At 40.4% G+C, this 12,698-nt stretch overlaps 1 protein-coding gene across 5 annotated transcripts in view; it reads left to right on the top strand.

Annotated features, from left to right (window-relative positions):
• Positions 1-12,698, top strand: part of LRP1B (LDL receptor related protein 1B) — a 638,345-nt gene that overhangs the window by 257,717 nt on the left and 367,930 nt on the right. For all 5 annotated transcript variants that reach the window (XM_077181744.1, XM_077181743.1, XM_077181742.1 and 2 more), the window contains exon 3: positions 6,875-7,012. In XM_077181744.1, coding sequence (XP_077037859.1) covers positions 6,875-7,012 — 138 coding nt within the window. The remainder of the gene's footprint in view (positions 1-6,874; positions 7,013-12,698) is intronic.

Genomic DNA, 12,698 nt, shown 5'->3' with positions numbered 1-12,698 from the left:
ACATTTTGAACTGTTTTTCCTGCTGTAATGCACAGAATTGGGAACTATCCTTTGGAAGGGAATTTTAATGTGGATTTTTAAAAAAAAAAAAATTATTATTATGTGTTATTGACTGACCAAATTATATATCACAGAATCATTTAGGTCTGAAAAGCCTGCTAAGATTATTGAGTCCAGCAGCACTGTGCTTACCACTAAGCCATGTTTCCAAGGGCCACATTGTCTTTTAAATATCTTCAGGGATGGTGGCCCCACCACTGCCCTGGGCAACCTGTTCCAGTGCCTGATCACCCTTTTGAGGCAGAATTTTTTCCCAATATCCAAGCTAAACCTCCCCTTGTGCAAACTGACTCCATTTCCTATTGTTCCATCACTTTGGAGAAGGGACAGACCCCACCTGACTGCTCCTTTCAAGGAGAGCTGTGCAGAGCCAGAAGGTCCCCCCTGAGCCTCCTTTTCTCCAGGCTGAGCCCCTTTCCCAGATCCCTCAGCTTCTCCTGGTGTTCCAGGCCCTTCCCAGCTCCATTCCCTTCCCTGGACATGCTCCAGCCCCTCCAAGTCTGTCATGCATGAGGAGCACAAACCGAGCACAGGATTCAAGAGGAGGCGTAAGCTGATCCATGCAAGTCCTTGATGGGATTGGGAATGTTTGGCTGGGGTAGCTGGTTTGGTGGGATTGGAAATCTTTGGTTGATCTAGCTGTTTTGGTTGGATTTGGGAATGTTTGGCTCAGGTACCTATTTTGATGGGATTTGGGAATGTTTGGCTGGGGTGGCTGTTCTGAAGGGATTTGGGAATGTTTGGCTGGGGTAGCTATTTTCTGATGAGATTGGGAATGTTTGGTTAGGGTAGCTATTTTTATTGGATTTGGGATATTTGGCTGGGTAGCTATTTTGATAGGATTGGGAATGTTTGGCTGGGGTAGCTGTTCTGATGGATTTGGGAATGTTTGCCTGGGTAGCTGTTATGGTTGGATTTGGGAATGTTTGGTTGGGTTAGCTGTTTTAGTAGGATTAGAGAATATTTGGCTCAGGTAGATATTTTGATGGGATTTGGGAATGTTTGGATGGGTCAGCTGTTTTAGTAGGATTAGAGAATATTTGGCTCAGGTAGATATTTTGATGGGATTTGGGAATGTTTGCCTGGGGTGGCTGTTCTGATGGGATTGGGAATGTTTTGGTGGGTCAGCTGTTCTGATGGGATTGGGTATGTTTTGGTGGGTCATGTTTTGATGGGATTTGGGAATGTTTGGCTGGGATGGCTGTTCTGATGGGATTGGGAATGTTTGCCTGGGGTACCTGTTCTGATGGGATTGGGGATGTTTGCCTGGGGTACCTGTTCTGATGGGATTGGGGATGTTTGGCTGGGGTACCTGTTCTGATGGGATTGGGTATGTTTTGGTGGGTCAGCTGTTCTGATAGGATTGGGGATGTTTTGGTGGGTCAGCTGTTCTGATGGGATTGGGAATGTTTTGGTGGGTCAGCTGTTCTGATAGGATTGGGGATGTTTTGGTGGGTCAGCTGTTTTGATGGGATTTGGGAATGTTTGTCTGGGTTTTCTGCTGCCTGTGCAGAGCAGAGGGAGCTGTTGACAGCCCCAGGTAAAGAGCAGACATTTGTCACCAGGCATGTGACAAGTGCAGCCAGCACAGATAACTGCTGGTCAGACTGTGGGGACTCAAAGGCATCTTCTGATTTCTGAAGTTCTTAATTTTCTCTTTTGTTTCTGTTTGTTTTGGTGTTGATTTCTACAGTCTTAACTCCTCTCTTAGCTTTGGTCATCAGCCATGACTTTTGTGTGCTGGAGCTGCATTTGCTCATTTGCCAGCTCACAAAGCCACTGGTTGCCCCTGGTTTTATTGTTTCTTTTAAGTGTTATTTTGGAGATTAAATACTGTGTCTATGAGGTCACAGTTTACATTTCTTGTGCTGTTCTACTTTGCTCTTTTCAGTTATCCACATCCTGCTGTAAATGCTTATTATTCTCCTTACATGGGCAGCTGAATACCTGATTTGATTGAAGGTGACTTCAAATTTATATTAATTATCAGTCTGCATGGTTGAATGAAGCATATGGATAAAAGTAACTATGGATAAGGGGTTACTTATGCAGCATAAATCCTTATTAAATATGAAATTCTTTCTTTGCATATATATAAGATAGCACAGAGTAGGGACTTTAAGTCATTTCCATACATTTATCTCAGTGTTTCAAAGTCTTGGTATGAGAAATGTGCCTCTAGTCTGTGTAAAAATTGACTTTATAAAGCAGTTGTGGTACCATTAGATACCCTATGTGTTTAGTTTACACTTACATGAACTCATAGCTACAGAAATTAATACATAGTATTCAACCTCTTGTGAGAGTTGAAATATTTAAGTTTATTAAAAAAAAAAAAAAAAGCAAAAGCCAATACAAAACCACCTAATTTTCCCACAAAAACAACATCTTCATTAAGGTACAATATGTCTTGTCTTGGCAGGGGCAGAGACATTACTTTAAGATGCTGTGATTATAAGTTTTCTAAAAGATAAGCACTTTTGAAACCCCTGGTTTTTGATAATGAACAGGGCAGAAAATAAATTGAAAACCCCACCTGTGAGAAGACCACTCGATTAAAATTGTATCAGATATTTTATCTTTGACCACATGTTGCATGTGGTTTCTGGCTGCCCAGGGTGATTTCAAGGAATAAAGTTTTGAAATCAGCTCTGCAGATTTAAATGTCATATTCCACACTCTGATTCCACAGCAGAAATGGAGTTCCATCCAGTTTCCTTCCAGTGAGTGTGACCTGGTGTGACCATATCAGAAATGGCTTTCCTGGGTGATTTGGCAGCCAAAGCAATCTGGATCTGAAATGAATCTCTCTCCTGTTTCCAGCCTGGCTATCTCTGGGCACAGGTTATTTTCTGGAGATTCAGGGAAAGCAGCAATAATCTGTGCACCTGGCCATGGGAGGTGCCTGGCCTTGGTACCCTCCCCAGTCCTGAGCATCCCCCCTGTCCCTAGGGGAGCACCCAGTGCCCAAACCCCCTCCCTTAGGGCTGGGACAGCCCTGCCTGCAGCCCTGGGGGCTCCCCCATGGCCCTGGGAGCTCCCCTATAGCCCTGGGGGCTCCCCCATGGCCCTGGGGGCTCCCCTATACCCTTGAGGGCTCCCCCATAGCCCTGGGGGCTCCCCTATACCCTTGGGGGCTACCCTATAGCCCTGGGGCCTCCCCCATGGCCCTGGGGGCTCCTTCATAGCCCTGGGGGCTCTGCTATAGACCTGGGGGCTCCCCTATAGCTCTGGAGGCTCCCCCATAGCCCTGGGGGCTCCCCTATAACCCTGGGGGCTCCCCCATAGCCCTAGGGGGCTCCCCCATAGCCCTGGAGGCTCCCCCATATCCCTGGTGGCTCCCCCATGGCCCTGAGGGCTCCCTCATAGCCCTGGGGGCTCTGCTATAGACCTGGGGGCTCCCCTATATCCTTGGGGGTTCCCCCATAGCCCTGGGGGCTCCCTTATAGCTCTGGGGGCTCCCCCATAGCCCTGGGGGCTCCCCTATAACCCTGGGGGGCTCCCCCATGGCCCTGGGGGCTCCCCCATAGCCCTGGCTCGGCTCTGCAGCTCAGCTCTTCCCCCATTCCTCAGCCATCTGTTCCCAGACCATTCCTGCCAGAGACACTTGGATATTCTGCTGTCTGAGCTGACTCTCTTGAGCTGCCTGCATCCTCTTTGCCCTCCAAGCAGCATCCCAGGATGAATGTTTGAAACATGGAGATGTTGTATTACCATAATTGCAGCCAGTAGTTTTGACTATTTTTCCACCAACTGGCAAGGCTAGGAATTATGATGTCTTTTGAAGGGAAGAAAAGACACCATCAGTCTTTTATATTCTTAGCATTCTTGCACTGCTGTAAAATACAGCGAGATTATTTTGAAGAAGAACACTTTTAAATTCCTTTTCCCCAAGTTGACTTGATAACACTGCCAGAAGTGGCTGTCTGTTAAAGGGAGAGTGAAGAGGGGTAAACAAGATAAAAAGCTACTCTTCTTTATTTGCATTAGACATTTCAGAAAGTGCAGCAGCTGGGAAGGATTCAGTGGGATTCCAGATTCAGTGCTTCAAAGGCATCACAACATGCAGCTTGATTTGGCTTTTTAATATTTTTTTAGTTTTTTCAATAGAGGTCACAGAAATTGTGGGCAGGGAGGCCTGCATTCTACTGGTGTTGATTGTTGAGACTTTTTACCATTTAGAGTTATTTTACAGACAAAATAAGTCACAAAACTTCTATAAACCAGGACTTTTTGGGACTGAAGCTCATCTTCATTTTTAAGTCAAGTTACCCTCCAAACATGATGCTTGTAACGAGTCCAAGTGCAAATGAATTTATCACATGAATAAGGGAATCACTTCCAGTCTTCTCCTTTCACCAGTGGTGCACAAAGTTTCTCTGAAATCCAAAACAATTTGAGTAATAATTCCTGGAATGTTTTTCAGTGTCCCATCCTATGTTCCCAATCAAATAAATCTTAATTAGGAAGGTCCTCTATTAGGATTTTGAGTTAGAAAATATATTTTGAATTGCACAATGTTTGTGTCCTGGAGGAATCTTGTATTTTAAAAGCAAGTAGCATCAAATCAAAAATGTAATAGAATCTGTCAGACTAGTCTATTAAAAGTTTAAAAGTTAGATTTTTTCTTTCACTCATTAAATTTATGTAAATATGTTTTTATAGTTTTGATCACAGATCTGAAATTTTCTGTTTGCTAAAGTATGAAAACCCTCTAGTGATCTAAAGTTTATAGTAGTGCAGGTACCATGGTTCACATGCTTCACAGATCTATTTTTTTTTTCAAAGGATGTTCTCTGGTTTAGTAGAAAAGACCTTTTTTTACTCCTCACATTCTATCACAGGTGCCCTAACACAAATAACAAGCAAGTTATTACTGTCAAATCAGAAACTCAGTTTGGTTTATTTACATGTCAGGTGCCTTCAAGTCCTGATGCAGCTGAGATGGGAATCAAATTCAGCCTTGTGTTTTTTATGAGCTTCCTGGCACTGAGCTTTGGGGTGTTTTATTTGTGCTCTTCCTTGAGTGGTCTGCAGAGTCAGAGCAGCCCTGGAGGAGTCCTGGCACTGCCAGGGGTTGTAGGTGCTGTAGGTGCATGGGATGCTTCATGGCAGGAAATGTCCTGCCTCCAGGGGACAAAATGAGCAAGAAAATGCCTCACACCCAGACTCTGTGCTTCTCTCTTTCTCATTACCATAGTCAGCAAATGCTGATAGCTAGGATAAATTTTGATCAATTTTCCATGTTCTGTTGTGAAGTTCTTCATGTGTTTTACTGAAAAATGCAGGGAATATGTTACTTTGTGAAACATTTTAATCCCTCTACATTAGAATTGCGTGTATTTAACCCGGAGAATGGTGAGGATAGTTTGTGTTTCATCCTGGGAGCACACAAATCCTTTGAGACAGGATACATTCATGCACACAAGCATTACCTTTCCATGCCTAGAGCCAGCATGCTGTGTCCCTGTTCATCAGGAATTCCTCAAGGATGCCATTGGTGTCCCTCAGGGCCACCAGGTGTGGAGCTGGAAGCTCAGAGGAGGGAGCAGGGCACTGCTCCCTTTTTCCTGCACAAGGGATGGACCCTGCTAAGGGCTCCTGCTTTGCTTGGGGAAGGAGAGCACTGCCCTGTGCTGTTGGAGGTTTTTAATTGGGACAAATTTTGTATATTAGATTCTATATTTAATGGTCTGTGCTCAGAGGCATCTCCATTTGGTGTAGAAGTTGTAGATTCCCCTCAAATGGTTTGTCCTGCTGACTCCAAGAGACAAGACCTGAGAAAGCTGAGATTTTCCAGCTTATTAATTAGAGAGCTTTCAGCTACTGCCAGTGATTTCTGTCCTTCCTCCTGGAGTCAGTGCCTTGAGGGAGGTGAAAGCATCTTGCACTTGGGCACTGTGCATCCAAGGATGGATTTGCCTAAAGGGCTATTACAAGCTGCACACACCCAAGGCTCCAGTGTGAGAAATCAAGGAGGTTCAAGTTGTTTTCCTAAAAAATTTCCACCCCTTTGGTCTGTGAGTAGCTAATGATATACAATGTGTAAATTATGGTTGAAACCTCTAACTTGAGCCAAACCCTTCAGACCTCTAAATGCTCTTTGCTGTGTTAAAAATCTCAAAGTCCTTCTAGTGTGGAATTATGAGGGGGATTTTATCAGTCAGAACCATTTCTAAGAGATAAACAAAAGTGATTCTCAAGAGTCCCTAAGCTCCCTCAAAACTCCCTGAACCAAACACTTCAGGGAAAAGGGGACAGAGAGAAGTGATTGCAGCTGGGGTGGTATCCCAAAGGGAGCAATCACAGCATCCTTATCCTCCCCCTTCCATCCTGGACTCTGCAGTTTCTGAGGCAGTCTCCTGGGATGGAGAAACAGTTTCTCTCATCTGATGCAGCCACAAAGATGTGACATTTATATGTATTTTCATGAATATCTACAATTATCTGCATAGCACAACAGTGGAAGTAAATACTGGTACCTATTACTCCTGATATGACTCTTGATAGGATATTTACAGGTCAATTGAAAACCTTATAGTGCTTTTTAGTGTCTGCAAAGCTTATTTTAGCAACTACAAACCACCTGTATTTTAGGAAATAATCCTCTGAGCCATTAATTTGTAATTGCACTAATTATTTCTTGATGAGTTTATGTGTGATAACAAGGTCCTAAAGTCTACCAAATGAACAAATTCTTCAAAATGAACTCATCCAGAGAGTGCCACCTTTAACTTTAAAAAGGAAACAAGGTGCAGGACTTTCTTTGCCACATGTAAAAAGATGTGTAAGAAATTTTCCATCTGTTCTTTAGGTCCTGAGGAGTTGGATTTCAAGTGCAGCCCGAATTTCATCAGCTGCATTGGCACCAACAGATGCATCCACTTGTCCCAGCTCTGCAATGGGGTCTACGACTGCTCCGATGGCTACGATGAAGGAGTTCATTGCAGGGGTGAGTGAAAATTGATTTAACCTCAAATCTTCCACTGCATTTTTTTTTTTTGGGGAGGGTTCAAAGAGAACCAGAATTTACTGCTTGGGAATACATATAGGTCTATATGTGTGTGTGAATATATGTAAAACATCCAAAAGCAAACCAATAGAAACGTGTTTTAATAATAGAAGTGTATTTTAGTTTGAGGCGTGTCTCCAGTTAATTTAAAAAAAAAATATTTTGTGTGAACCAAATGCAAGTAAAAAACACACAGAGATTTTGGGACTTTTACTGCATTAGTTACTAAGCTTATATGATGGAAACTCTTCTATCAAAAGAAGGATGAGGAAACTTTACTGAGTGTCGCAGACATCTTTCATGAAAAGTCCTTTCTTAGGATTTTTCCTTGTGAGAAGCTGCAGTTTCAGCAACCAAAAGTAACCAATGGTTGTCTGCTGCTGTGGAATGTAACAGGTAGACCTGTGATTGGTCTCCTGTGGATGCTTGGATTTACTGACCATTCATGGCAGAGCTGGCTCTTGCTCTCTGTCTGAGACACAGATCTTTGTTATTCATTCTTGTCTATTCTTAGCTTGGCTAGCTTCTGAAGAAACCTTTTCCTTTCTATTTCTTTTTAGTATAGTCTTAATGTAACATATATCATAAAATAATAAATCAAGCCTTCTGATCACGGAGTCAACATTCTCGTATCTTCTTCATCCTGAAAACCCTTGTGACCATGGTCACAACGGAGCAAAAGTTTGGCAGCACAAGCAATGTTTGCCACAATGAATTTTCTTTTCCTTACAACTTCTGCTTAAAAAAAAAAAAAAAGTCAAAGAAAACCACTGAAAAATATATCAAATTTGCTATGAGCATTATCAATAAAATATATCAATATATATCAATAAATACATAAAATATATCAAATTTGCTATGAGCATTATTTTGCACGGAGGACTTTGTTTCAGGAGGGTTTTATGCAAATAATCTACTGTTTAATAATGTAGTTACCAAATTCTGATAATGAGAAATCTTAAATAGAAATTGGTGAAGGTCAACTATTTAATAGCTCAACTGAGATGACTTTTTGAGGTCTGCATGGGGGATAGCTTTAGGGCCAAATCTTGGATACCTTGAATCAATTATTTTTAATCAGCAGATTTCCAGATGAATGATTGTTGATGTTGTTCAACAGATCTGATGTTCCAAACCAGAAACCCAGAGACAGGTGCTGGGACTTCTGCTGCAATGCAAAATGACAATATACAGTGAAAGATACAATTAATGGTAGAGTTCAGAAAGTTAAATTAGAATTTAAAATTTCATGTGGACATATTTTCAGAGCTGTCAGAGTGAAATCTAAGCCCACACCAAAAATAAGCCACATGGAAAAAAGAAATTAAAATTAGAAAAAAAAAAAATAGCCATCTGGAATTAATCAGTGCAATACTGCTGACTTCACAAAACTACAAATAGTTATTTTTATCTAGCCAGGTGAGGATACAGGCTGTCATAAAATAGATGAAAATTCTTATTCACAGTGATAGGAATCATTTCTTTTCTTGAAGGCTCAACTGTTTTATAGTCCTTGTTCAATGAGCATTACACAAAACCAAAATTTGTGCCAGCATATTGGGTTTAGCACTGGGCCCTGCATCCAAAAAAAAACCCCAGAAGTTAAACTGGTCAAAGCACTTTTTGGCCTATACTGACACTTTCTGAAGTTGCAGGTGAGTTTTTTTCAGAGAATAGTATTGATTCATTAAGTTCTGTTTAAATTTATGTTCCTCAATATTTCATGCTTTTCTGTAAATTACTCTGGATTAAATGACAGAGGATTAAAAATCTCTAGAGCTGAATAATCATTATATTATAACTGTCTTATATTTTTATTGTATTTTAAGTCTTTTAACCACAAGATTAATGGAATCAGAAAAAAAATACAGACTGAAAGTACAATCCTGTGTTAGTGGCAATGGAATATATTTGCTTTTCTTATTGTTCATGTGTATTTTGGAGGTATTTTGGAATGTGATAGCACATAAAATACCCAATCTATATTCACATCCTTTTAATTTATGCTGAAATACACTTTGTAAGGTTCATGTGGATTCCCACTCCTTTCTTTATTATCATACATGAATATGAAAGCTTCCCAGTGGAAAAATTAATGTCTGCTTTAATACATCACCACAGAATTTGGTAAAACATTCTAAATAAATATTTCTGCTAGATCACACAGAACACTTACATAATGAAGTGCCACTATCTAGGAAACAGTTAACAACTCATTAATATTGATTTTTCTGGCAGTTCCATATTTTTACTTGCTTAGTGGGGGCAGAATTGAAAATATCAGTGGAAATATCAGTGAAAATATCAGCCAAAGAATATAGAAAACCATAATTTTACATTATGATCCTGTCGTTTGTTACAGGCAATGGCAACTAAAGTATCATTATGTTACATTCCTATACATCAAATATTTGGTATGAGTTCCTTATAGTTGTAATTATTCTCTCTCTCTCTCTCTATATATATATATATATAAAAATATATATATCTAGAAAATATATTTATATATCTATTTATCAGAAAAATGTTTGGGTGACCTTTGAGTCATTCCTCGTTACTTTCTGGGTCTTGAACACACAAGTCATATTTTGAACTCATTTTTGTGGCCAAAAGTAGCAAAGTTACTTCAGAAATCCAGCCAAACCATCCAGCTTTTCCTTTGTATTGCTCACAAGAGTGGCATTATCAATTGTGCTGTAATTAACAGTGGCCATGTGAAATTTGTGGTCGAGGAAGGCAACAGCAATTTTCAATTTTGAATTGCAAGGAGCCCAGCTGGTCACAGAGCTGTGTTAAAATCATCTCTTGCTGGGGACACTGACAGTGCTGTGTAAATGAGTCACAGTCCAAGCACCAGGAAAATCAGTCATGGTTTGAAATCAGGGGGTGGCACCAGGGCAAAGCCCATTTCAGGGCACAGGAAACTCCAAAGGGGTGAAATCTCCGAGAACTAATGGACTGTAAGCATCCAGCAAGTGGAATTATTCTATTTTCTCTCTCTAAATTTAACATTCTCACATTAATTCATTATTAACAATCTTTTAGAGTTGTATTCAGGCCTGCAGCTTTCCCTGGCAAGGGGAAATATGGTCATTGCTCCAGTGTGAAATGGTAATGTATGGGAAATTTCAAGGGAATAGTAGTAAATACAATGACATTCCTGTATGATCATCTTTTATTTCAGGCACATATGCATTTTTGCAGGTGAATGTAATGCATAAATTCAGGAGAGGTTGTGGCAATATGAAATAAAAAATGTTTTATTACGCATGGTTGTTTCACATTATGTATTCCAATGTCCTTCAGAGGAGAAAGGGGTGTGTAATTCACTGGATTTGAACCTCAGAGCATACAATAGTGATAAGACATCTATATTTGGTCAGTTTGGACTCCTTTTCATTTTTTATCTAATTGAAGAATGCTTTAGAAAGGCTGAATAAGGGAGAAATCAAAATATATATTAACGTCTCCTATTAAGCTTCTATTGGGGATTGAGCTTTCTGAAAATCCCAACAATTCCAGCACAATCCAGCCCTGCTGACTGGGGGGTTCACAGCCATCAGCTGCTGGGAGAGTTGCTAAATCTCGGATAAAATTCACCAGTGCCAAACCTAGAGCCAAGCTTGAGTAGTTCCAGTTGAAGACTACTCCAGGTCTGCTCGTGGCAATTAAGCTTCTTCTTTTGACACACCTCTCCAGGCTTCTTTGGAGAGCCAGGCCTTTATTTCAGCTGCACTTGCAGCCACTTTTACTGCTCAGCTGAGCAATGAGCTGAGAACTCTCCTGCCCCAGGGAGCTGCCAAATTATTGCCAACTGAACTTTTTAGTTCCAAGTCTTTCCTTCACAGGGTTTATCCCAGTATGGGGCTGGGGCTGGCTCTGGTTAATTAAAGCTGGGCTCATGTGCCTGCAGCTTGTCCCAGTCTGATTTTGAGGTCTTTTGAAGGCTAAAATACCTTTTTTTTTTTTTTTAATAGGGCTGTAGGGGTGAGCTGTACAGTTTTATAAATCAGTGCTTTATATACCTGTATATGGTGCACAATTGAAAGAGGTGTGCCAAAATTGGGATTTGGTCTGAGTTAGAGCTATGGGAAAGTAAAACTTGTACAGAATATGGAGATTTCCTTTTTTAATTAACTAACTTATTATTTAGTAGCTCCTGGAATGTCTGTGCTAGCACTTTAGCTTTCCAGCCAGAAAATGTTAAAAGAATACTGCAAAAAATACCAGTGCAAATAGAATCCTTCCAAGTCTTCAGATTATTTGGGTCTTTATTAACTGTGATCTGAACCATAATCTCTGAAGTCTCTAATCAATAAAATATTCAAAGGCGAACTCTGGATCATTTAGTATTAAAAAAAAAACTGCCCAACACACATTGAGAACAAGTTTTGGCCAAAAGCTGTTCTGTTTTAGCAGCCTATAATCAAAGCATTGTTTTTCTGTTTAGGCTTTTTGAATGAATTGGTATCAGAAGATGAAGATAAATGCTGCTGTTACTCAATCATGTTTTGTTCTGGTCTTTCTACAGCTGAAACAGTGGGAAGTTTTAAGTAGTGTTTGCCAGAGGGGAAAATACAAATTTCAGAATTTTAAGGAAAATTCAGATCTTTCAAGAATGATGCAAAGTTATAAAACTGAAAGATATGGACCTACATTTAGATCCTAGTCCTAATTTTATTTTTTTTTTTATTTTTTCCTAGTGAAGTTGTGTAATAAGGTAACAAAAAAACCCTGAAACAGTCAGGAGTTATAAATGTCCCTCCATTTTCTCATGAGAGTTTTTCTGGAAGTAATGCTCACCTGCATGAGACTTCCCTGTGAACTCATTTGATTTATTCTGACAAGCTTTAAATCACTCATCCTTTAAGGCTGTGATGTACAAAGCCTCACATGAGGTTACTGAATCCTGGAACCCCCAGGAAATCTCCCAGAGCTCCTGATGGACCAGTGGGGCTGCTGAAACCACCAGGTAACATTTGGAAAGATTCCCACTGTGACCACTCTGCATTCTGCATCAAGGTTTCCATTTGGATTATAAGGCAGAAAAGAGGAAAAAGTGGGGGTATTAAAATTAAAAAAAAACCCCAAAACTGAGTGGTTTTGCTTAGGAACAGAGCTGCTAGTTAAGAGCTCTATTTGTCTGGCTGAAGGCTCAATTTGCATAGTTTAGTATTATGATATTTCCTCATTTCAGCATCCAAACATCCAATTTCTTGCATATTACTGTCTTTCCTGTATTTTTGCTTCAATACAGCATGATGTGGCTCATTTGAATTAGCCAAGGTCATTTAGTCTCTTCTACTGTCAAGATAAAGAAGTCATGGGCTTGGTGATTTAATAACTTTCCATCACAAAATCCTTTTGCAGCAAAGCAAATTAGAGGAGGCTGGTGGGGGAATGAGCAGTGGAAGACATTTGAGTGATGTGATTTCATCCCACCTTGATGGGCTGCTGTTGAGGAGTTTTTAGGCTAGAATTCACAAAGGAAAGCTGTTGTGAAGGTATCAGCATTGTCTCTGTGGCAAACTAAATGTAGGATTTCAATGTTTGGCCATTTATGATGATAATATGAGACAGCAGATCATTAATTGGTTCATGGTTTGTTGAGAGTGTTCTGATCTTG

Source organism: Agelaius phoeniceus, chromosome 7 (assembly GCF_051311805.1).
Source record: "Agelaius phoeniceus isolate bAgePho1 chromosome 7, bAgePho1.hap1, whole genome shotgun sequence".
Classification (NCBI taxonomy): Eukaryota; Metazoa; Chordata; class Aves; order Passeriformes; family Icteridae; genus Agelaius; species Agelaius phoeniceus.
The sequence above is the reverse complement of the archived record's forward strand: the minus strand, read 5'-3'. Positions and strand labels throughout refer to the sequence as shown.